The sequence below is a fragment of the Petromyzon marinus genome, unplaced genomic scaffold (assembly GCF_048934315.1).
Source record: "Petromyzon marinus isolate PM22_M1 ecotype Great Lakes invasive population unplaced genomic scaffold, UKy_Petmar_22M1.pri1.0 PM_G_Scaffold_41, whole genome shotgun sequence".
NCBI classification, from domain to species: domain Eukaryota; kingdom Metazoa; phylum Chordata; class Hyperoartia; order Petromyzontiformes; family Petromyzontidae; genus Petromyzon; species Petromyzon marinus.
The window spans coordinates 574,726-596,021 of record NW_027422993.1 but is presented as its reverse complement, the minus strand read 5'-3'; the positions used below and the strand labels follow the sequence as shown (position 1 = coordinate 596,021).

Sequence of the window (21,296 nt, the reverse complement as noted above, 5' to 3'; positions counted from 1 at the left end):
CACACAGAGACCCACACTCAAACAGACCCACACAGACACCCACAGACTCAAACATGGATTCACAGACTCACACAGATACTCACACAGAGACCCACAGACTCACACATAGACCCACATACTCACACAGAGACCCACAGACTCATACATGGATCTACAGACTCACACAGAGACCCACAGACTCACAGAGACCCGCAGACTCACACAGAGACCCACAGACTCACAACAACCCAATGACTCACACAGAGACCCACAGACTCATACATGGATCTACAGACTCACACAGAGACCCACAGACTCACAGAGACCCGCAGACTCACACAGAGACCCACAGACTCACAACAACCCAATGACTCACACAGAGACCCACAGACTCACACAGAGACCCACAGCCTCACACAGAGACCCACAGACTCACACAGAAACCCACAGCCTCACACAGAGACCCACAGACTCACACAGAGACCCACAGACTCACACAGAGACCCACAGACTCACACAGAGACCCACACTCACACAGACCCACACAGACACCCACAGACTCAAACATGAATTCACAGACTCACACAGATACTCACACAGAGACCCACAGACTCACACATAGACCCACATACTCACACAGAGACCCACAGACTCATACATGGATCTACAGACTCACACAGAGACCCACAGACTCACAGAGACCCGCAGACTCACACAGAGACCCACAGACTCACAACAACCCAATGACTCACACAGAGACCCACAGACTCACACAGAGACCCACAGCCTCACACAGAGACCCACAGACTCACACAGAAACCCACAGACTCACACAGAGACCCACAGACTCACACAGAGACCCAAAGACTCATACAGAGACCCGGAGACTCACACAAAAACACCACGCACTCACACAGAGACCTACAGACTCGTACAGAGACCCACACACAGAGAGACCCACACATTCACACAGATACCCATAGACTCACACATGGATCCACAGACTCACACAGAGACCCACCGACTCACACAAGGATCCACAGGCTCACACAAAGACTCACAGAGACCCACAGACTCACACATAGACCCACACACTCACACAGAGACCCACAGACTCACACGGCCTTGGTACACGTGTATATATAGGCTGTAGTGTATACTGTAGTGTACACAGTATGTATATATACTATTATTCTATAGTCTATACTATAGTGTAAACACTGTATACTGTATAGGCTGTAGTGGGTCAGGACACGTGGACTGAGCCCTCTGCTCCGCCCCCTTTCCTCTTGTCCTCCCCCGAGCTCCGCCCCCGGCCACGCCTCCCGCGTCACGTGTCCCCGGGCCCTGACATCCGGGCCTCCTGAACTCGCCTGGGCCGTCACGTGCAGGCAGGGCACTCTTCCGTCAACTCCCTGCAGCGGAGGCCTCGGCGAGGTGAGGTAATTTACCCCTTGTTTTTACCGGGGTAAAGGGTTAAAGGTTTCGACGTGCCGAGGGGTTAGTCAAAAGGTAAAGGTAGGCTCGTTGTTTTTGTTCACTTGCCTTGCCGAGGCCTAGTGTCGAGGTCCGTGCCCTCACATCGTACAAACGCTCCGTAGCGATGCTACTCACGTCCCTACGTACAGCCTACAGGATTCTGTTAGGTTTGCATTGCGTTTATTATTATTGTGCAGCGTTTGCATAGAGTGTGAACGCCACAAGTAACCGGGGCTCACCTTCACCACACTCACGGCCTTCTCTGTCTGCTTCTCCTCTCAGCCTTCTCAACCCTTGCCACAGGGCCGATTGCGGTTCAAGCCCCTTTGATTGTGTCCCCAACTCCAACGTGAAGACAATCTGCAATATAAACCATGACATTGTCATATGTAACGTGGCATTCCTTCCTAAATTACAAGCAATGTAAGTGTGGGAATGTCAACGTAGCCTTTGACCAACTCACTCACAATGCACGCAGTCTTTTCCGATTTTGTAAGCTAAGCAGGGTTTTCTCTGAAGTGCTTTGGATGGTTGACCACCACCTTCACCACAACCCCCGCTGACCAGCGTGGTGAAGTATGGTGAAATATCACTCTCGACCCGACGCACAAGACGTGCGGAGGTCCTCATCCAGCAGTGGAATTAAACCGGACTGTACATGTATGATGCGAGAGTGCCTATACTTGTACACGCGTGTACGTACGTGTATAGGGAGTGTTCCCAGATGTGATCACCTCTTTTCGTGACCCTGAGCCAGTGGTGGAAATTCCACATTCCCGTGGGGGTCATTACATAGGACAATCAGTCACGGACGCCAGTGCAAATAATAAGATTGTGCCATTGTCTATGATTATGACGCTCACAGAAGGAACGCTATCGAGATGTAATTGTATAGCAACAGCTCTTTTAATGCATTGTTGACAACGACCCAGTATACTATAATACAGCGTGGGGTAGAGCGGTGGCACAGTGGGTAGCGCGCAGCTCTCCGAACCTGGCAACCTGGGTTCGATCTCCAGACGCATCTGACATCCGTAACGAGTGACATGCGGACCAGTCGTGAGCCCCTCGCTGTCGCTGACCCACACTGATTAATTATTCCAATCATCAGATGGCCTTTCGAGCGACACAGCATGCTGGGGGGGGGGGCGCTTTCGTCCATCATTGGGTTGATACGAGAGCTGTAAATTATTATATAGTCAGCAAATTATATCACGTACAATGTTATTGTTGTTGTGTTCATCTGTGTAAGATGAGATATGATTTTGGTGTTGCTGCATTGGCAGTGGTGCTCGAGCACAAATAACAAAATAACAACTCCACAAGTTTGTCATAATAACACCGTGGACCTTAAAAACGGACAAAACATCTAACAGGCAATGTTTCAGGCAACAGTCGTCTTTCATAGCACAATATAGCCGCCTCATAAATTACCTTGTAACTTGACTACACGGCAAAAAACAATACTCAATTCGCCTTTTTTAATATAAATCGGTCCATTTAAAAACATTTGGTTCAGGACAAGAGTGTAACGTTTCTCTTTAATGAATCTTCGCTTTGCAGGTGGGTGTCGGCGTGGGAAACAAAACGCGAGAACGAGATGGACGGCAGCTGCCACCACAATGAGACGATCACCTTCTTCTACAACAACATCAAAAGGCCGCTGTACGACGAGTGGTCTGTCACCAGCATGCTGGTCATGGTGCTCGGCATCACCATGTGCCTCTTCATCATGCTGGCCAACGTCCTCGTCATGCTCGCCGTATACATCAACAAGAAACGCCACCACCCCATCTACTTCCTCATGGCCAACCTGGCCGTGGCGGATTTCTTTGCGGGAGCGGCGTACGTCTACCTGATGTTCAACACGGGACCCAACACTCACAAGCTGTCGCTGCCGACCTGGATGCTACGCGAGGGGCTGATCAACACGAGCCTCACGGCCTCCGTTGCCAGCCTCCTGGCCATAGCCATAGAGCGGCACATCATGGTGTTCCGGATGCAGATGCATTCGCGGATGAGCGAGCGGCGCGTCGCGGTCGTCATTGCGATCATCTGGCTCGTGTCCATCATCACCGGTGCCATTCCCAGCATGGGCTGGAACTGCATCTGCAACATCAGCACGTGCTCCACCATGGCGCCCCTGTACAGCACCAGCTACGTCATCTTCTGGGCCGGCTCCAATCTCTCCACATTCCTGATCATGGTGGGACTCTACGGTCACATCTTCGTGCACGTGTGGAGGAACACGATACCCGTGCCGCAGAATACCTCCAGGTCCACCCAGAGGAAAAAGGCCACGAGCTTGCTCAAAACGGTCACCATCATGTTGGGTAAGTGTTGTGGGTCTGGGCAGCAGGTGCTCATATTCGACAACACGATTCACATTCGTCTTCGAGCGTGTGTGTGTGTACAGCCCCTTGTGTCGATCCGGTGCATGTGTAGGGAGTCATTTTGTAGTGTGGGTTGTGTAAAGGTGGGGTACATAGACGTGGGAGCATAGAAAGTGTAGTATAACAATGGAGATTGTTGCACTGGCCACCATGTAGCCTCCGGGGCAGGCTACATCAATTTGACGTGCGTGACAGTCGCCTAACCAAGCACCGTCTTGGCTCAACACTCTGTGCTCAGCTTCTGATCGGATTTGGTGAATGTTCTCTGGGTGATTTTGGTTGTGGGCAACATTCATGGCTCATATCGCATGCCGAACAGCTTCAGGGGAAACAGTGGCCCAGTGGTTAGCGTACTGGCGCTATGAACCCAGCAACTGCTGTTCGATTTCGAACCACGGCTAACGTTGTGCGGCACCTCCCCAGTCGTTTCACCAAACTGCACCGGCTAGGTTGAAGTACGCAGAGGATTGACTAAGGCCTGCGAATTATCATTCGTACGACGAGTATTCTAGCACAGCGGTTGAAACAACGGGGCAAAGTTTTTTTTTATCTCCCCCCCCCCCATCGCCTCTGTCCACCCAGCAGTACGTAGGGGTCTAGCCACAGTTTGTCGATCGGGCAGGTCTGGGTGTGGCGAGGTAAAGTGTGGTTCCTCGTCTGGCCAACGGTGGAAAAGCAGGTGGGAAAAGAAGCCTCTAAAGGGCCTCTCCACAGTTCTCTAGTGGAGGGGCCCTCCTTGCAGCAGTCGTGGAGCAAGCCATTGCAGGGTTGCGCCTTGACCTTCCACGGGTTTCAGGGAACAACGCTGATCTTGTTACACACGTTGCTATCAAAATGCCTGACTCGTGTGTCTCGTGCCGTCGCCTCTCAGGAGCCTTCATCGTGTGCTGGACGCCAGGCCTGGTGATTCTGCTGCTGGATTCGTTCTGCTCGGACTGCAATGTCCTGGGCTTTGATAAGTACTTCTTGCTCATAGCGGAGCTCAACTCCGCCATGAACCCCATCATCTACTTGATTCGGGACGAAGAGATGGTCGCCACTTTGCAGCGAATCCTGTGCTGCCAAAAGGCAGAAGCCATCATCACCAATTGCTCCGATAACGTATCCAATAAATCAACGTCCACGGCGAATCACAACCTGGTCACGCCTATCAGTCACGTGACCACCACAAGTGCGATGAAGATGAATCAGTTTGTCGTCTAATATCTAATTGGGCTAACAATGCATGGTTTTCCTACCTGATGATGATGATGATGATTTCTTGTGTTGCAATCGAAACATCGTGATTTATTTTATTTTATTACCTACGTGACTTTACCAAAAGAACCAAAGAATATGTTTCTCTTTGCGATAAAATATCATTGAACCTGGGTACAATGTATGTGTGTGTGCACCCTTGTGGAGATAATGCATACTAGAATTTAAATACAAATCTAGTGGCATTTGGTACGCTTCGTACCAAGACAGTTATATATCCATACGGTTTTATTTTCTGGGTGAGATCACTTCAATATAAGTGTCGTTAAACCCGCCAACCAATTGGTATGGTGTCACGTAAATAGAACGTGGCCAATTCCTTACTAGTACAGCACACCGGTATGTTTGAGGGTAAATTGAACGTGGCCAATTCCTTACTAGTACAGCACACCGGTGCGTTTGAGGGTAAATAGAACGTGGCCAATTCTTTACTAGTATAGCACACCAATGTGTTTGAGGGTAAATAGATGTGGCCAATTCTTTACTAGTACAGCACACCGATTTGTTTGAGGGTAAATAGACGTGGCCAATTCTTTCCTAGTGTAGAGGAGTAGTGGAGGACGTCATGTCACTCAGGGGGGTGAAAAGGGATGATGTCAGAAGTTACGGGGGATATATAAGGGGGAACCCGTGACGTAGAGGGGGTCGTCGCGAAGGGCCAGGAACGGAGAGAGTTGGGGGGTCGGGATCCAGGGTAGGGGGAATCAGCGCCAGGCGAGTGTGATACTTCACCCGGCCGACCGAGTTGGGTGATCCCTCGGTCGGTGCTGGGGGGGGAGATCACGTATAGCCTGGGTGGAGCTAGCGACCTCCCAGTACCCTTTCCCCTGGGGAGATATTAGGGTTGTCACCTGTTGGGCGTAAGCCTTTAATAAGTTACCGGCAGTAGCCCTTAATAAACCTTGGCATCAGCCACTACTAAAGAACCGTGTCCATGTCGTCAGTTGCACCTCAACATCTGGTGCCAGAAGTGGTTTTGTTACGCGCCGCAATGCCTAGATCCGGCGCGAAACGAAAGACTACGCCTAGGGTGCACCTGGGCGACAAGGACGTCGGCGAGCTGGCGACGATCCCGGAGACCGGGGGCCCGGTGATGTTCCCCGTGGAGATGGTCCAGTCGGGGCCAGAAGAGGCGGCAGTCGGGGGAGCTGCCGCGCCGCCGTCGGACGAGTGGTGCGCCATCGCGGCCAGGCTGGAGACGCTGCAGCTCACGATGGCGCAGCTCGCCGTCGCTTTGGCAGAGGTGGGGGACCGCATACACTCGGCGGGCGGTGATTTTCGCCAAAACCGTGGGATCGCCGACATCGCGAATCCCGCCAAAACCATAATTCCCGCCAACGCGCCGCCGGGTGCGCCGCGGCAATCGGGCGCCATTTTTTATGCGCCGCCGGATCCAGCCGCCATTGTCGCTGCGATTCGGGAACTGGCCGCCATATAGGCGCGACGCCGGAACCGGCTTCGCATCATACTATCGTCGGTTTCGTTCGCGATTTTGCGACTTGCGAAGCCACTGCACGCACTTTCGGCCAAAGGTACAAAATTTCGCTGGGGGATGGAGGAGGAAAACGCCTTTGTGGCGCTTCGCACGGCCCTGGCGGATGCGCCGCCCTTGGGGTATCCCGATTTCTCTAAACCCTTCTTGACACCGACGCCAGTGACATGGGCATTGGAGCCGTCTTGGCCCAGGTGATCGATGGGGTGGAACAGGTGGTGGCCTATTGTCTCCCACTGAGCAGCGGTACTGCGTCACCAGGAGGGAGCTGCTGGCTTTTGTTTTTTTTGTCCAGCTGTACCGGCCGTATTTGTATGGTCGCCGGTTCACCGTCCAGACTGACCATGCAGCCCTGCAGTATTCCCTGTGAATTGACCAGCCCTCGGGTCAGCTGTCCCACTGGCTCGAGGCGCTCCAGGAGTACCCCTTCGATGTCATCCATAGGAAGGGGACTCGGCATGGGAATGCGGACGGCCTTTCCAGGCTGCCCCCGGACAGCGGGTGCGCTTGTGCCCTGGGTTCCAGCCGCTGTAAGGCCCCAGTGAACACTGCGGCCCAGTTGGTCGCATCGGCCGAAGCGGCACCCCCTCCGGGTGTGGCATTGCATTGCCTGTTGATTTTGGCCTGGGACTCCCCCGGGAGGTATGCTCCAAGTTGCAGATGGAGGATTCCTCTCTGCTGAGGCTGCGACGCCGGGTTGGGTCAAAGGCCCGTAGCTCGGCTCCGTCGGCGGCCCCGGTGATCGTCGTACATGACGGCCTCCTCATGCGTTGGGATGCCCAGTTGGAACGCTATTGTGTGGTGGTGCCCATTGGCTTACGAGGAAAATTGACCCGGGTCATTCATGAGAAACTTATGCACTTCGGCTACCATAAGACCTTGTTGACCCTTAAACGGGATTACTATTGGCTGGGTGTGGAGGATGATGTGGCTCTGATTTTGAAAGGTTGCCACGACTGTGCGCGGAGGAAGGCCCCTGTTGGTCAGGATCGGGCGCCGCTGCAGTCCATCCGGGTTTCTCATGTCAATGAGCTCGTGGCACTCGACATTCTGGGGCCATTCCCTGCATCCCAACGGGGCCATAGGTACCTCTTGGTGGGCGTGGAGTATCTCACACGTTGGCCTATGGCGTGGCCTCTGGTGGACCAATCGGCCTCGTCCATCACTGAGGCGTTGTTCAGGGGTACGTCCTTGACAAAGGGGCGCCAGAACAGCTCTTGGCGGATCAGGGGCGGAATTTTTCTTCCCGTTTGCTCAAGGAGGTCTGTGACCTCCTTGGGACGAAGAAGGACAAAGAAGGTCCACACCTCGCCCTACCACCCCCAGTCCGACGGGATGGTAGAGCGATTAAACCGCACGCTCACGTCCATGCTGTGTCATCATGTGAGCACGTCCCAATTGGACTGGGACCTGTTCATCCCAGGGGTGCTGGCCACGTACAGGTTAGCTCCTCATGCCTCGACAGGGTTCTCACCATTTTACCTCATGTATGGAAGAGAACCCGAACCCCTGATGCACATCCAACTGGACCTCGGGCCTGCCAAAAAGGGTTCGCCTGTTCCCATCCAGATGAGGATTGCGCTCGATCGGCTGCGCGAGGCGCGGTTGGCGGCGTTAGATAATTCGGCCAGCCGATAGGCGGCCTCCGGGCGTCTGCCCAAACACCAGGCTGTCGACCGCCCGTGGGAAAAGGGCCAGTTGGCGTGGCTGCACTGCCCCCAAGTGCCGGTGGGTACGTCTCCTAAATTACATCGCCCATGGCAGGGCCCTGTCGAGGTCGTGGAGGTCCGCTGTCCGCAATGTGTCCGCATCCGGTGGGGCCGTCGTCACTGGACTGTGCACCCGTCGCCGCTCAAGCGGGTGGTGCCACCGGGGCTCCCTGATTCATCCCCATTTTTGGAGCGGTCGGCGATTGCTGTTTCCGACGAGCCGGGCCGCGGGGGTTGTGGAAATGCGAGGGATGCCCTGCCCTTGTGTATGCCCGCAGAGCCACCGACAGTGACGCCGCCAACAGCGGGCCGTCCGGGGGGTGTCCCGGCGGCGACCCGGCCTCCAGGCCACCGCCCGGTCCGGACACCGATGCCACAGAAAGCAGTGGGCCGCCGTTAGAGGCGCCAGCTGAGCCCCTGCCAGTGGTGCCGCCGGCGACGCCTCAGCTCGGCTACGTGCTGGCTGGCTCGGCTTTGGCCGGCGCACCGTCGCCTCAGGCGGCCGACGACACATGGGGGAGCGGGCAGGCGGCGGGCACGCACTCAAGGGGCGTGCGCATACACTGACGGCCCGCGAAGTCGTCTACTTCGATCCCCTGCCATGTCGCCACTTACGTTGCCGGGTGGTGACTGTCCAGACTTTTCTGATCCCGTGCTGCCCTAGTGTTGTGTTCTACTAGCAGCCGGGGTTGTCTCTATACGCATGCGTCCTTGGGGTTCGCATAATTGTTGCAGATGGGTCGGCTGGGTTTTTTTCACGGGGGGGGGGGGGGTAATGTAGAGGAGTAGTGGAGGACGTCATGTCACGCAGGGGGGTGAAAAGGGATGACGTCAGAAGTTATGGGGGGTATATAAGGGGGAACCCGTGACGTAGAGGGGGTCGTCGTGAAGGGCCAGGAACGGAGAGAGTTGGGGGGTCGGGATCCAGGGTAGGGGGAATCAGCGCCAGGCGAGTGTGATACTTCACTCGGCCGACCGAGTTGGGTGATCCCTCAGTCGGTGCTGGGGGGGGGAGATCACGTATAGCCTGTGGGGAGCTGGGGACCTCCCAGTACCCTTTCCCCTGGGGAGATATTAGGGTTGTCACCTGTTGGGCGTAAGCCTTTAATAAGTTACCGGCAGTAGCCCTTAATAAACCTTGGCATCAGCCCCTACTAAAGAACCGTGTCCGTGTCGTCAGTTGCACCTCAAAACTAGTACAGCACACCGGTGTGTTTGAGGGTAAATAGAACGTGGCCAATTCTTTACTAGTACAGCACACCGGTGCGTTTGAGGGTAAATAGAACGTGGCCAATTCTTTACTAGTACAGCACACCAGTGTGTTTGAGGGTAATTAGAACGTGGCCAATTCTTTAATATTACAGCACACCGGTGAGTTTGAGGGTAAATCCACAACATTTACTATTTGAGGACGCTGTTTCACCAGTAATTACAGCCGGCATCGTCAGGCGACAGCCAGATGTGGCTCCCCAACACACAACCGGTGTCGTGCTGCACTCGTAACGAATTGGCACGTCTTGTTCACGTGACAAACCTTCCTCATTGGCTGTCGGGTAGTGGCGGGTTTCACGACATTTAAGTGATCTAACCCCCCCCAAAAAACCCCCTCATGGATAAAATTGGTCGCAAAAGCTTCCTACTACTACCACGTGTTCAAGTGTTTATACATTTCGCATATTTTGATGGTAAAGTTTTTTTGACGTCTGTTGCAGTCGTACAAAACCGAACATTAAAACGTTAATAACGGATATCAATACCGAGTCTGTGGTTTCTGATAGTCTCCCTTGACGGAACGTTCATATATCGCGACAATCGTCGTACCTAAAAGCGAGAACTGGTATCGTACCATGCACAATGACACCATGACAACACTCATCACAACCCAGCTGGTATAGCAGGTTATTGTTGCAGCTTGTTATGCTAAGTGCCTCTTGTAAAGCTGCCCTCTTGCCTTCCTTGAAGCAATGTCGGTTGAAAAGAAATCACTGGAAGCCTTAGAGCAAGGGTGAGGAACCTTTTTTCTGCCAAGGGCCATTTGGATATTTATATAACATTTTTCGCGTGCCATACAAAATCATCCACTTAAAAATTTGCCCGTCATATTTGGTCATACATTTTATTAACTTGCCCATAATGCGATGGCTGGGACTGCTTCTCTTTGGTGAGGCGTGTGATGATGTTATCTGGTATTGATGTTGCTGCTACTCGCAACTGCTTTTCCAGGTTTGCTCCTAGATGTATTTAATTTTGAGTCCAGCCTGCGGTTGCCTTGGCAGGGCCAGACCCAAATGATTTTGCGGGCCTCATACGGCCTACGGGCCAAACGTTCCCCACCCCTGCCTTAGAGACTCAAACATAAACCCGGGTCCCACACACACACACATAACGGAGATCAATCTTGCAATTGAAATGCTCTCGAAAATCACGCGACTTCGTCATAGTCACCACCTGCGACTGCTTTGTCCACATCCGAGCGATTAGTTGGCCCAGTAAGGAAACTCAACCTCGTGCTGTGTTCGGGAATGTGACGATACATTGCCGAGCAGATCGAGGCCTTAAGATGAAAGTTCATCCCGAACTGTAAGCAACCAATAAGCATATAGGCCTCAATTGTGGCAGCCAAACATACCGACGATAAATGTTGACTTAAAACTTTGGTGACGACGGCATCGACGACATTGTTGGGTCTCTCGTTAAAATCACGTGGATAGGTAAAGTCACGAGCAGCTGACGTCACTCCACATGGGGGGGGGGGGGGGAGACGCCTCATCCCTCCTCAGCGTCAACTTACAACCCTCACTACAAAGGCAGAACCCTCATCACGTCACGCGATCTCCGTAACGTTGTTGTTGAGACATCAAAGTAAAAAGGTGGTCACGATAAACAAGGGATTATAACCTTGACGTGAAACAGGTCTGTGTCACTGCGGCCTCACAAATTGCACACGAATTGATGCAATTAATAAGACGCCGCGATATGCCTTTCGCTTGTATGTTTCAGATTTACTGCAATACACCTGTCCTTGGACGGGCAAAAGGTGAGTTTAACAATATTAACACTGCAAACTGCCAATAACTATTTAATTATTATTAAACCATTAACAAATAAGTGTACACACAAATATCAAACCTCTAACATCAACGTGCTAGCGTCACGATTGTCCCCCCCCCAACTCCCCATATAAATATCTCTCCGTCTTAAAAATCCTTAGGGAATACGTCTCACACCATGAATGTTACCTGTGTAGTGACTGAGAATATCGCTGTGTGGTGCCGAGCCTGCGAGGCCACGGCAGATGTTACATTGTTGTTGTGGACACCACAGATACGGGGTGTAGTACCAGCCCTAGTGGGGGCTTGGGCGAGCGCTGGTTAAGCGTGGGGACACCACGCACGGCGTGCGGTGCGGGCTCCCGTTGAGGGAGCGAGAGTCAGCCAAGGTTACGATCGGTGGTGATACTCTGGCTGACTTGGGGACACGTGACCGGATGATACTGGAGGGGGGCCACCAGTGGAGGGGGCCAGTAGGTGGTCACATGGTCCGGGAAGAGCTTTCGAGAGCCTTCGGGTAAGGGCGAGAGAGAGGCGGAGGCAGCCCCAGCCCTGCCCAATATAAGGGGGTTCCCCTGAGAGGAGCTCGGGGTTCTTACTGTTGGAGAGGCAGGAGATCCACGTCAAGCTAAAGAAGCCTCCAGCCAAGTGGTACGGGACCCAGCTCGTGGTACGGAACGCGATCGCAAACCTATATGGGTGGTTCGCCGTAGCGTTGTTAGTCGGGTGGTCACCACCCTAGGGTATGTTGTGTTAATAGTTTAATGAAAGTGTTGCTCCTAAAGACAACATCTGCCACTCAGTTGGACTCACTATTCATGTTTTAATTGATGTTAAAATATTTACAAAAATTCAAGAGTTAACTACTGTTACAAGTTCACGAACATCAAATACATTTTATAAAACATAAACGCATCAATTATTATTTTAATAACAAGGATGGCTAAAGATTATATTTTATAGTTAAGCTAAAATTTTCAAGCAAACTCGCCTCGTCCAATGAAGGGCATGGCCTAAAGTACCGCCTATTTATCCTCAGCCGAGAGCCAACATTCACCGTGACGTCATCTTACTCAGGTTAATAAAGACGCCATCTTACTCAGGTTAACAAAAACGCCATCTTACTCAGGTTAACAAAAACGCCATCTTACTCAGGTTGACAAAAACGCCATCTTACTCTGGGGGTGCCCCCTTAGGCTAGACCAGCAGAATGATTATGATGTCGTGTTGATGATGTTGGTGAAGTTGATGATGTTGATGATGTTGATGACATTGATGACGTTGATGATGACGATGATGATGTTGATGACGATGATATTGATGTTCATGATGTTGATGACGATGATGATATTGATGATGTTGATGATATTCTTGGTTCTTTCGGTAAAGTCATGTAGAAGGGAAACAATAAAATAATAAAAATATAAAACAATAAAATTCTCACGACGTTTCGACTGCAACACAAGCAATCATCATCAGGTGTGAAAATGTCTCCGCTAGGGGCCAGCTCGTCGTACACGGGGCTCGTCTGCTCGTGAGGCCACCCGTGGCGCCGCTCCCCGGCAACTTGGCACACTGTCGCTCCTCGGGGGACAGCATCCCCCGCCGCTCCTCTTCTCCCTCCTCCTTGTCGTCGACGTTGTCAACGTCGTGGTCGTTGTCGCAAACCTACGGAGCATCATCACAACACGCACGAGCAGCGAGTGCTCCAATCCCACTTTCTCCGATCCCGCGTACTCCGATCCCACGTGCTCCGATCCCGCGTGCTCCGATCCCGCTTGCTCCGATCCCGCGTGCTCCGATCCCGCGTGCTCCGATCCCGCTTGCTCCGATCTCGCGTGCTCCGATCCCGCGCGCCCCCCTCCCCCCACTCACGTGGCCACGGTCGTCCTCCTTGCCACTTGGTGGTGGCTTGCGGGAGGCGCGGGCCTCTTCCCTACACACGCGCCGGGAGGGGGGGGGGGGGTGGGCGGGATGCACAGCAGTGATTCGTCGCAAGAGGAAGCCCGCGGGGGGCGCCGCTGACGTTCGAGCGACATTCCAGTGACATCGGGACGAGCGGGGAAGCGGGCAGCGGAAGGGGGTGGTGCACTTGCCGCGGTGGTTAAAGGTGAGAGGCTCAGCGAGGAGGTGAGGTGGCGGGGAAGGTGACGATGTGGGCGACTCACGCGGCCACTTGGAGCCGGCGGCGGTAGAGCAGCGCAGCCGCGAGGGCGAGGCCCACGGTGACGACTGGCCCAGCAGGACCTGCCGGCCTGACCGGGCCGGGGGGCCCGGCAGACCAGGCCGGCCGTAAACGCCGCTGACGCCGATGCCACCGTCGGCTTCTCTGTGTGGCACAACGACCACAACAACAACGACCGCAACAACAATTTTGCCACAACTTTATTCGTCCGACGAAAAAAGTTGTGGCAAAGTTGTGGCCACAGTGCCGGCGAAGAGAGACAATGGAGAGCGCCGATTCTCACCGACGACGGAGAGGTTGACGCTTCCCTCGAAGTTGCCGGCGGGGAAGGTGGCCACGTGGCAGAGGAAGAGGCCCCCGTCGCCGTGCCGCACGTCCAGCAGCTCCAGCGAGAAGTCGCCACGGCCCATGAGGGGAGAGTTTGGCTACGCCATGCTGTGTCGTGGATTGAGCACCGCCAAGCTGGCCCTCTTCCGGTCGTCATCACCGCCGGCGACCTTCAGCCAATTCACCTGCGTCAACGTCACCGCGGCCGCACCCCGCAGGTGGCAGTGCAGCAGCGCCACGTTCTGGCCGATAGCCGCCGAGGCCTGACCCTCCGTCATGACACCCACGGGAGGGCCTGGGCGGGGAGACCACACAGAAACCCATACACCACTCATAGAGACCCATAGACTACTCATAGAGACCCACAGATTACTCACACAGAGAACCACACACGACTCACACAGAGACCCACACACTATTCACACAGAGACCCATAGACTACTCACACAGAGACCCATAGACTACTCACACAGAGACCCATAGACTACTTACAGAGAGACCCACAGACTACTCACACGGAGACCCATAGACTACTCACACAGAGACCCATAGACTACTGACATATACCCACAGACTACTCACACAGAGACCTACAGACTACCCACACAAAGACCCATAGACTACTCACACACAGACCCATAGACTACTCACAGAGAGACCCACAGAGTACTCACACGGAGACCCATAGACTACTCACACAGAGACCAATAGACCAATAGACTACTCACACAAAGCTACTCACACAAAGCTACCCATACGGATGCTTATCTGAAACCGGATTCCCACCACCATCCATCACAGAAGAATTCTCTCATCAAGACTCTGCACCATAGAGCCCAATGCATATCCGATCAGGAACACATAGGCAGTGAACTCAAGCACGTACACTAAGCTCTTAAGGCTAATGGTTACTCCGACTATGCGATCCGCAAAGCTATCACTCAAACCATGAAGAAGGACCCTCTTGAGAAGCCTTTCAAAACCATTACTTTACCCTACATTGCGAGGATCACAAAAAAGATCTCCAAAATCTTGAATAAACACAAGATCCAGGTCTGTTTCAACACATTACATAAAATCCATGATCTGGTTCTGTCTGTAAAAGATGTGATTCCGGACATACAGTACCCTGGTGTCTACAAACTAAGTTGCCTCTGTGGTAGTAGTTACATTGGAGAAACCAATCGACATGTCTCAGACCGCATTCGTGAACACAAAGCAGACCTTAAACACGGTAGAACCAACACCTCGGCCGTGGCAGATCACTGTTATAATTCAGTAGGCTCACATGACATTGACTTCTCCAAGACAGAGGTTTTTTGCAAGCCATCGGGCTACCACCCGAATCGGCGGGTTCGTAGTGCATCGTACTAACTGCGACACTACCGCTCCCTGCATGCATACATACACACTCACATACACTCCCACGCAAATGTGCTTCCACACATACACACACACATACACAAACATACACGTACACACATACACGTACACACATGAACCCATTTGGCTCAGCTGTGAGAGCTGCATTTAAAATATACATCCACCCTCTCTCTCGTATCTCTCACGTGTTCCCATGGCCCAAACAAAATAGAAATTATAACTTAGTGCGTTACAATTCCATAAACCTATTGGTTAATAAACCTATTGGTTTATAGAATCAGTCATTTTTTATTATTATGGCTCATTAGTGAATTATATTAGAGATATGCACAGTGCAATTTCAATTACCACGAACTAATTCCAGAGCAATTACTTGTACCACAGCTACAGTATCCCATCCTCTGTCATTGCCCACAAACAACAAACATTCACAGTTCAAGCCAATATGAAATGATTTTTTTTAAAACGCACATCTCGTGAAACGCCCTGATTCCAAACCACATTGAAAATTCAACTCGAGAAACTCACCGTAGTGAGACGTACAACCAAATTCACAGCTTGGCGGAAATGATAAAAAGAACATAACTAATATAACCAGGGCTTTTGATTTAAAGCTTTCGTGACTGCAGGGATTCATATTCTTGGTTCTTTCGGTAAAGTCACGTAGAAGGGAGAATTTTATTGTTTTATATTTGTATTATTTTATTGTTTCCCTTCTACGTGACTTTACCGAAAGAACCAAAAATATATAACCAGGGCTCTCGCTATTTTAAATGCTAGGGAAACGTTTAATAAAAAAATGAAAAACCCCGACATTTCATTTTAATTGGCAATTTCAAAAAATAATGTTGGCGTAGCCGGCAGTTTAACAAAAGAATAAAAAAAACAAGCGTAAAGGTTATGGGTGAGCACATGGGGAATTATGTTGTTCGGTTACAGCTCCTTTCGACTCCAGCAAAGGAACACGTTCTGTTTATCCACGTTAAATTAGCGAGCATAATGCAGATCCTTAACCGTGCTGTGGGGATACGAGCATTAATAGCAAACGATCGCCTGCTACAGCCGCGAGAGGTCTTATGTGCTGGATTTTTTTTTACTGGGTATCTCAAGGTGTCTCAGCTAATGGCCTTTGCATCGCTGTGCATCTCTGTGTGGGAGAACGTTTGTTGATTCTGCGATAACGCAAAAACTCTTTTCATCCTTGAGGTGGTCAAGGTTCTCATAATAATAATGGCCCGAGCCGCCAGAGCACTGAGATTCGGAAATTACAATCCAGATTGAAGCCTTTTATGATTGAACCAAATTCTCAAGTAATCTGTGGCTCTTTTTAAACAACACTCGCAAGTGATTTCTTGGTTGTAGCATGCTCACTGATGACCAAAACTAGAGTACATAACTACATATATAAAATAGGCTTTAGCACTCATATTATGCCCGTTAGATGTTTAAGGCAGCCATCAACACACTCCATAAATCCCCGCAAATAACACTTGATTACATTTCTGTGCTCTCCGAATGCTTCAATTCCTACTACATCTGGGACACGTGATCTCCATGACATTCCGGAATTCCTCAGTGGAATCTGTTTTCAAGACAATATTCATGAAAAGAAGCCATGTAACCCCCACAACACTGGTTTTAAAGTAAATAACTTATACATATCATGTATTTAGAACAGATCTTGACTTAAAGCTTTCGTGACTGCAGGAATTAATATTCTTTGGGTCTCTCGGTAAAGCCACGTAGATAGAAAAAATAATTTTAAAAAATCACAATATCACGACGTTTCGATCGCAACACAAGCAATCGTCATCAGCAGCTCTCACCTGCTAAGGCAGGGAGTTATGACGGTTTGAGATGGGTGTGGCCTAAGGGTCAGTGGGCGGGGCTAGAGATGAAATTTGCATGTAAATGTAAGCTCGGAGAAATCTTGATAGATGAAGCAGTGGGGGTGGCCTTTGTATCGTGAGAGATTAGCATGTCGATGTAAGAAATTTGTTTATAAATGTGTAGTGGGTTCCAGGACACGGAGACGGCAGAATAGAAGCAGCACTATTTATTTAAACCTTAACAAGGGTTACACTAGAAGGGGTAGCGGCCCCTCCACCCGTATAACTCAGGAACACACCCCAGGCTCTCTAGCCTAAGCTCTAGGCTCCCAGTTCCTCCTGGTAGGGCTCTAAGGGAGGCTATCAGATCCGGCCCTGGTTAAGCACAGATCTCGGCACCCCGCCGACCAGACCGGCCCTTAGAAGGACTCTGACTCTGGGGCTCTGGGGCCGCACCACTGGCTTGCTGTGCCGGCCCTGAAAAGGGCAGCGGTCACAGGAGTTCCAGGGTCTCACCTAGCTGGCCTTCTTTCTTCACTGGTTGCTTCAGCCTCGGGCCCCACACTCTGCCCCGAGCTCCCTGGCTCCCCGCACTTTATACCCACTGGAGCCTTAGCGGACGTTGTTGTAGCCACCAAGGTGTGGGTGAACCACACCTTCCCGTGCCATGTGTTTATTCCCCATAGCACCCCTACATCACCCCCTCCTGTGTAACCCGCAGCCGTCCCGGCTGCAACAATACTCGAACAATAAACACAACAAACCCCCACCCGTGCGTGCCTCATAAGAACGAACACCCCAATAAATAACCCAACCCACCTATACAAAATTATACTATATACACATATACATTGTACCCCCCCCCCCCCCCATCAACGCTGCAAGAAAACTTAATAGTGAACAACAAGAGTAACAAGAACCATTTTTACAACAAGCGGCGCATTTTGGCGCGAGTCCGATTTGCGGGTCCATCGTAGGGGGAGGGTCCGGTCGGCCCGGCAGTGGGCACCGGCTGTGCAGGTGCACCGTCTTCCGTCACCCCGGAAGGGCAAACTCCGTCCCCACCGGGTAGCGCAGGCGCGCTGGAAGCCGCCATTCTTGAGGCGCCTGAAGGTGGAACAGTTAGCGAAGCATCAAGGGCAGGTGACGAAGACGCCGTCCGGGAGTCAGCGGAGACATCACATGCTCGGCCTGTGTAATGTGGTGGAGGGACGCGCGGCGCCACAAACGGCTTCAGACGCGAGGGGTGTACGTACCAGCGGCGTTTCCCCCACTGGATACGAACGCACTGCGGCCGCATAACCTTCACAATAACCACAGGGCCCCTCCAAGGCCGAAACAATTTCGCCGAGGTCGCCAACGGCACCTGAGGGCAGTGCAGCCAGGCTTGATCGCCTGGCTTCCACACATGTGTGCGTGATTGGCGCGATCGCAACCTCTCGTTGGCCTTCTGCCGAGAGGAAAAGTTTTGGGCCGCTGCCTCCCGCGCCTCGGTCAACCTCAGGATATTAAATTTAACGTGGTCGGCCAATTTCGATTTTCTGCTGGTTTCCGAGACGCGGAGCTGATTCGCAATTGGTGGGTCAACGTCGCGACCGTACATCAAAAAGAACGGCGAGAAGCCGGTTGCCGCGTGAGGAGCCATTCTATAGGCGGCCAAAACCCCTGGAATGTGAAGGTCCCAATCGGTCTGGGAGTCACACACCTGGTGACACAACATAGATCTGAGCGTCCTATGCAGCCGCTCCACCATGCCATCGGTTTGTGGGTGATAGGGGGAAGTGCGAATCTTTTTCGTACCAAGAAGCGCACACACCTCGTGCAGAAGGACGCCAGAGAAGTTCTTCCCTTGGTCAGTCAGCAGCCGTTCGGGAGCACCCTTGTCGAGGACATAGCCCTGGACAAAGGCCTCGGCAACGGCTGCTGCTGACTGGTTAGCAAGAGGCCATGCCATAGGCCATCGGGTGAAATATTCCACGCCAACCAGCAGGTACTTGTTACCCCTAGGGGTCGCAGGGAAGGGCCCCAATATATCGAGTGTGACGAGTTCGTTAACCCGAGAGACCGTGATAGATTGTAGCGGTGGGCAGGCGCCTTTCGCTGGTGGTTTTCGTTGGGCGCACTGAGTGCATGCACCCAGGAGATCATCCACATCCCTTGCCATACCCGGCCAGAAGAAATCCAGCTGGAGCACGGCAAGGGTCTTGTGGGTCCCCAGGTGCAAAAGTCGCTCGTGTGCGGCCCAAACGGCCTTACCCCGCAAAGCGGATGGCACCACAAGCCTGTGACGGCAGGCCCTCCCATCCCAATGCATTAGGAGCCCCTGGAGCAGCCCGTACGAATCAATCCCCGCGACCCCCCGCACGGAACCCCCTGCGCGACGACGCAACGCGAGGAGGGATGCGTCCTCCATCTGGAGGCGCCCCCATTCCGCAACGGACAACCCCAGCAAGGAGTCCGCACCTCCCTCCCCGACAGGACCCTCAGGCAAGGGGTCCTCAGTGGCAGCAGCGAGAACCGGGATATCTAAGGGGGGGCTATCCTCTGGCGGCTTACAACGCCCCGATCCCCTGAGACAAGCGCAATCTGAGGCGGGCGGCAGGCGAGACAGCGCATCCGCATTAGTGTGCCGAGCACCCTTCCGATATGTGGTCGTGAAATCATAATCCTGAAGGATTTCGAGCCATCGGGACAATTGCCCCGAAGGCTGTGTCACCCGCAAGGCATATTGTAATGCCGCATGGTCCGTACGGACAGTGAAATGCCGACCGTACAGGTATGGGCGATACTGTTGCATAAAAAATACAATAGCCAAGAGTTCCCGACGCGTGACGCAGTATCTCTGTTCCGCCGGAGACAAAACCCTACTGCCATAAGCCACGACGCGTTCCACACCACAGATCACCTGTGAGAGCACACCCCCAATGCCCGTATTGCTGGCATCTGTATCGAGCAGGAAGGGTTCCGAAAAATCGGGGTAGCTCAATGGAGGGGCCCGCACGAGAGCGTCGTGAAGGGAACAAAAAGCGACCTCCTCCTCCTGGCCCCAGTGAAATTTCACTCCCTTCGCCGTCAGAGCGTGTAAGGGCTTAGCAATGGTCGCGAAATCCGCGACGAACCGCCGGTAATAAGACGCAAATCCAATGAAACTCCTGACCTCAGCCACCGAGGTGGGGGTTGGCCAGGAGTTGACACACTGCGTCTTTGCGGGATCGGTGGATATGCCCGAGCGGCTGACGATGTGCCCCAAATAGCGTACGGATTCCCGTAGCAGGTGGCACTTTTGCGGCTTAAATTTCAAATTCGCAGCACGCATTTTGAGGAACACGGCGCGCAAGCGCAAAAGGTGTTCGTCAAATGTCTTGCTGAACACGATGACGTCATCCAGATAGATCAAACAGACGTTCCACTGTAAGCCAGCCAAAACCAGTTCCATAAGGCGCTGAAATGTCGCCGGAGCGGAGTGTAATCCCATAGGTAAGTCACTGTGTGTGTATATACACTGTGTGTATACACTGTATGTGTGTGTGTGTACACTGTGTATGTGTGTACACTGTCTGTGTGTACACTGTGTGTACATTGTGTGTGTGTACACTGTGTGTATACAATATGTGTATACACACTGTGTGTACACTGTGTGTGTGTACACTGTGTGGGTACACTGTGTGTATGTGTACACTGTGTGTGTGTACACTGTGCGTGTAGACTGTGTGTGTGTATTCACTGTGTGTGTATGTACACTGTGTGTATACACTGTGTGTGTGTACACTGTGTGTGTGTACACCGTGTGTGTACACAATGTGTGTACACTGTGTGTAACAGTGATCATAGGGACTGTGACCGAATTTTTAACAATAAACTACATAAATAAATTATAACACCAAAATCTAGAGCCATATTTTAGGCCACTGTCCATAGACAGTGTTGAGTCTATGGACAGTGTTGAGTCCATGGGCAGTGTTGAGTCTATGGTGCAGTTCTGAGTCTATGGTGCAGTCTTGAGTCTATGGGCAGTGTTGAGTCTATGGTGCAGTGCTGAGTCTATGGGCAGTGGTGAGTCTATGGGCAGTGTTGAGTCTATGGGCAGTGCTGAGTCTATGGGCAGTGTTGAGTCTATGGGCAGTGCTGAGTCTATGGGCAGTGTTTATCAGTTCTACAGAATCTGAGCCTCGCTCGCACTGCGTGTTCGCCTATCCGCACTACGATTTATAAA

At 52.2% G+C, this 21,296-nt stretch overlaps 1 protein-coding gene across 2 annotated transcripts; it reads left to right on the top strand.

Annotated features, from left to right (window-relative positions):
- Nucleotides 1-1,332: 1,332 nt before the first annotated feature.
- On the top strand, nucleotides 1,333-6,054 carry LOC142917075 (lysophosphatidic acid receptor 1-A-like). Of its 2 annotated transcripts, none has more exons than XM_076061775.1 (3): nucleotides 1,333-1,421; nucleotides 3,022-3,791; nucleotides 4,723-6,054. In XM_076061775.1, the coding sequence occupies exons 2-3, from the start codon at nucleotides 3,059-3,061 to the stop codon at nucleotides 5,052-5,054; spliced, it is 1,065 nt and encodes a 354-aa protein (XP_075917890.1). In that variant the 5' UTR covers nucleotides 1,333-1,421; nucleotides 3,022-3,058; the 3' UTR covers nucleotides 5,055-6,054. The 2 variants fall into 2 exon arrangements, with proteins under 2 accessions (XP_075917890.1, XP_075917889.1); XM_076061774.1 differs by having other exon boundaries at nucleotides 1,333-1,416; nucleotides 4,723-6,053.
- The last annotated feature ends 15,242 nt before the right edge of the window (nucleotides 6,055-21,296 follow it).

What these genes read in the sequence shown, in the direction of transcription:
- LOC142917075 (XM_076061775.1), top strand. Translation starts at nt 3,059, where the DNA reads ATGGACGGCAGCTGCCACCACAATGAGACGATCACCTTCTTCTACAAC. An exon ending in AACGGTCACCATCATGTTGG is followed by an intron (nt 3,792 to 4,722) that starts GTAAGTGTTGTG and finishes GTCGCCTCTCAG; the next exon opens with GAGCCTTCATCGTGTGCTGG.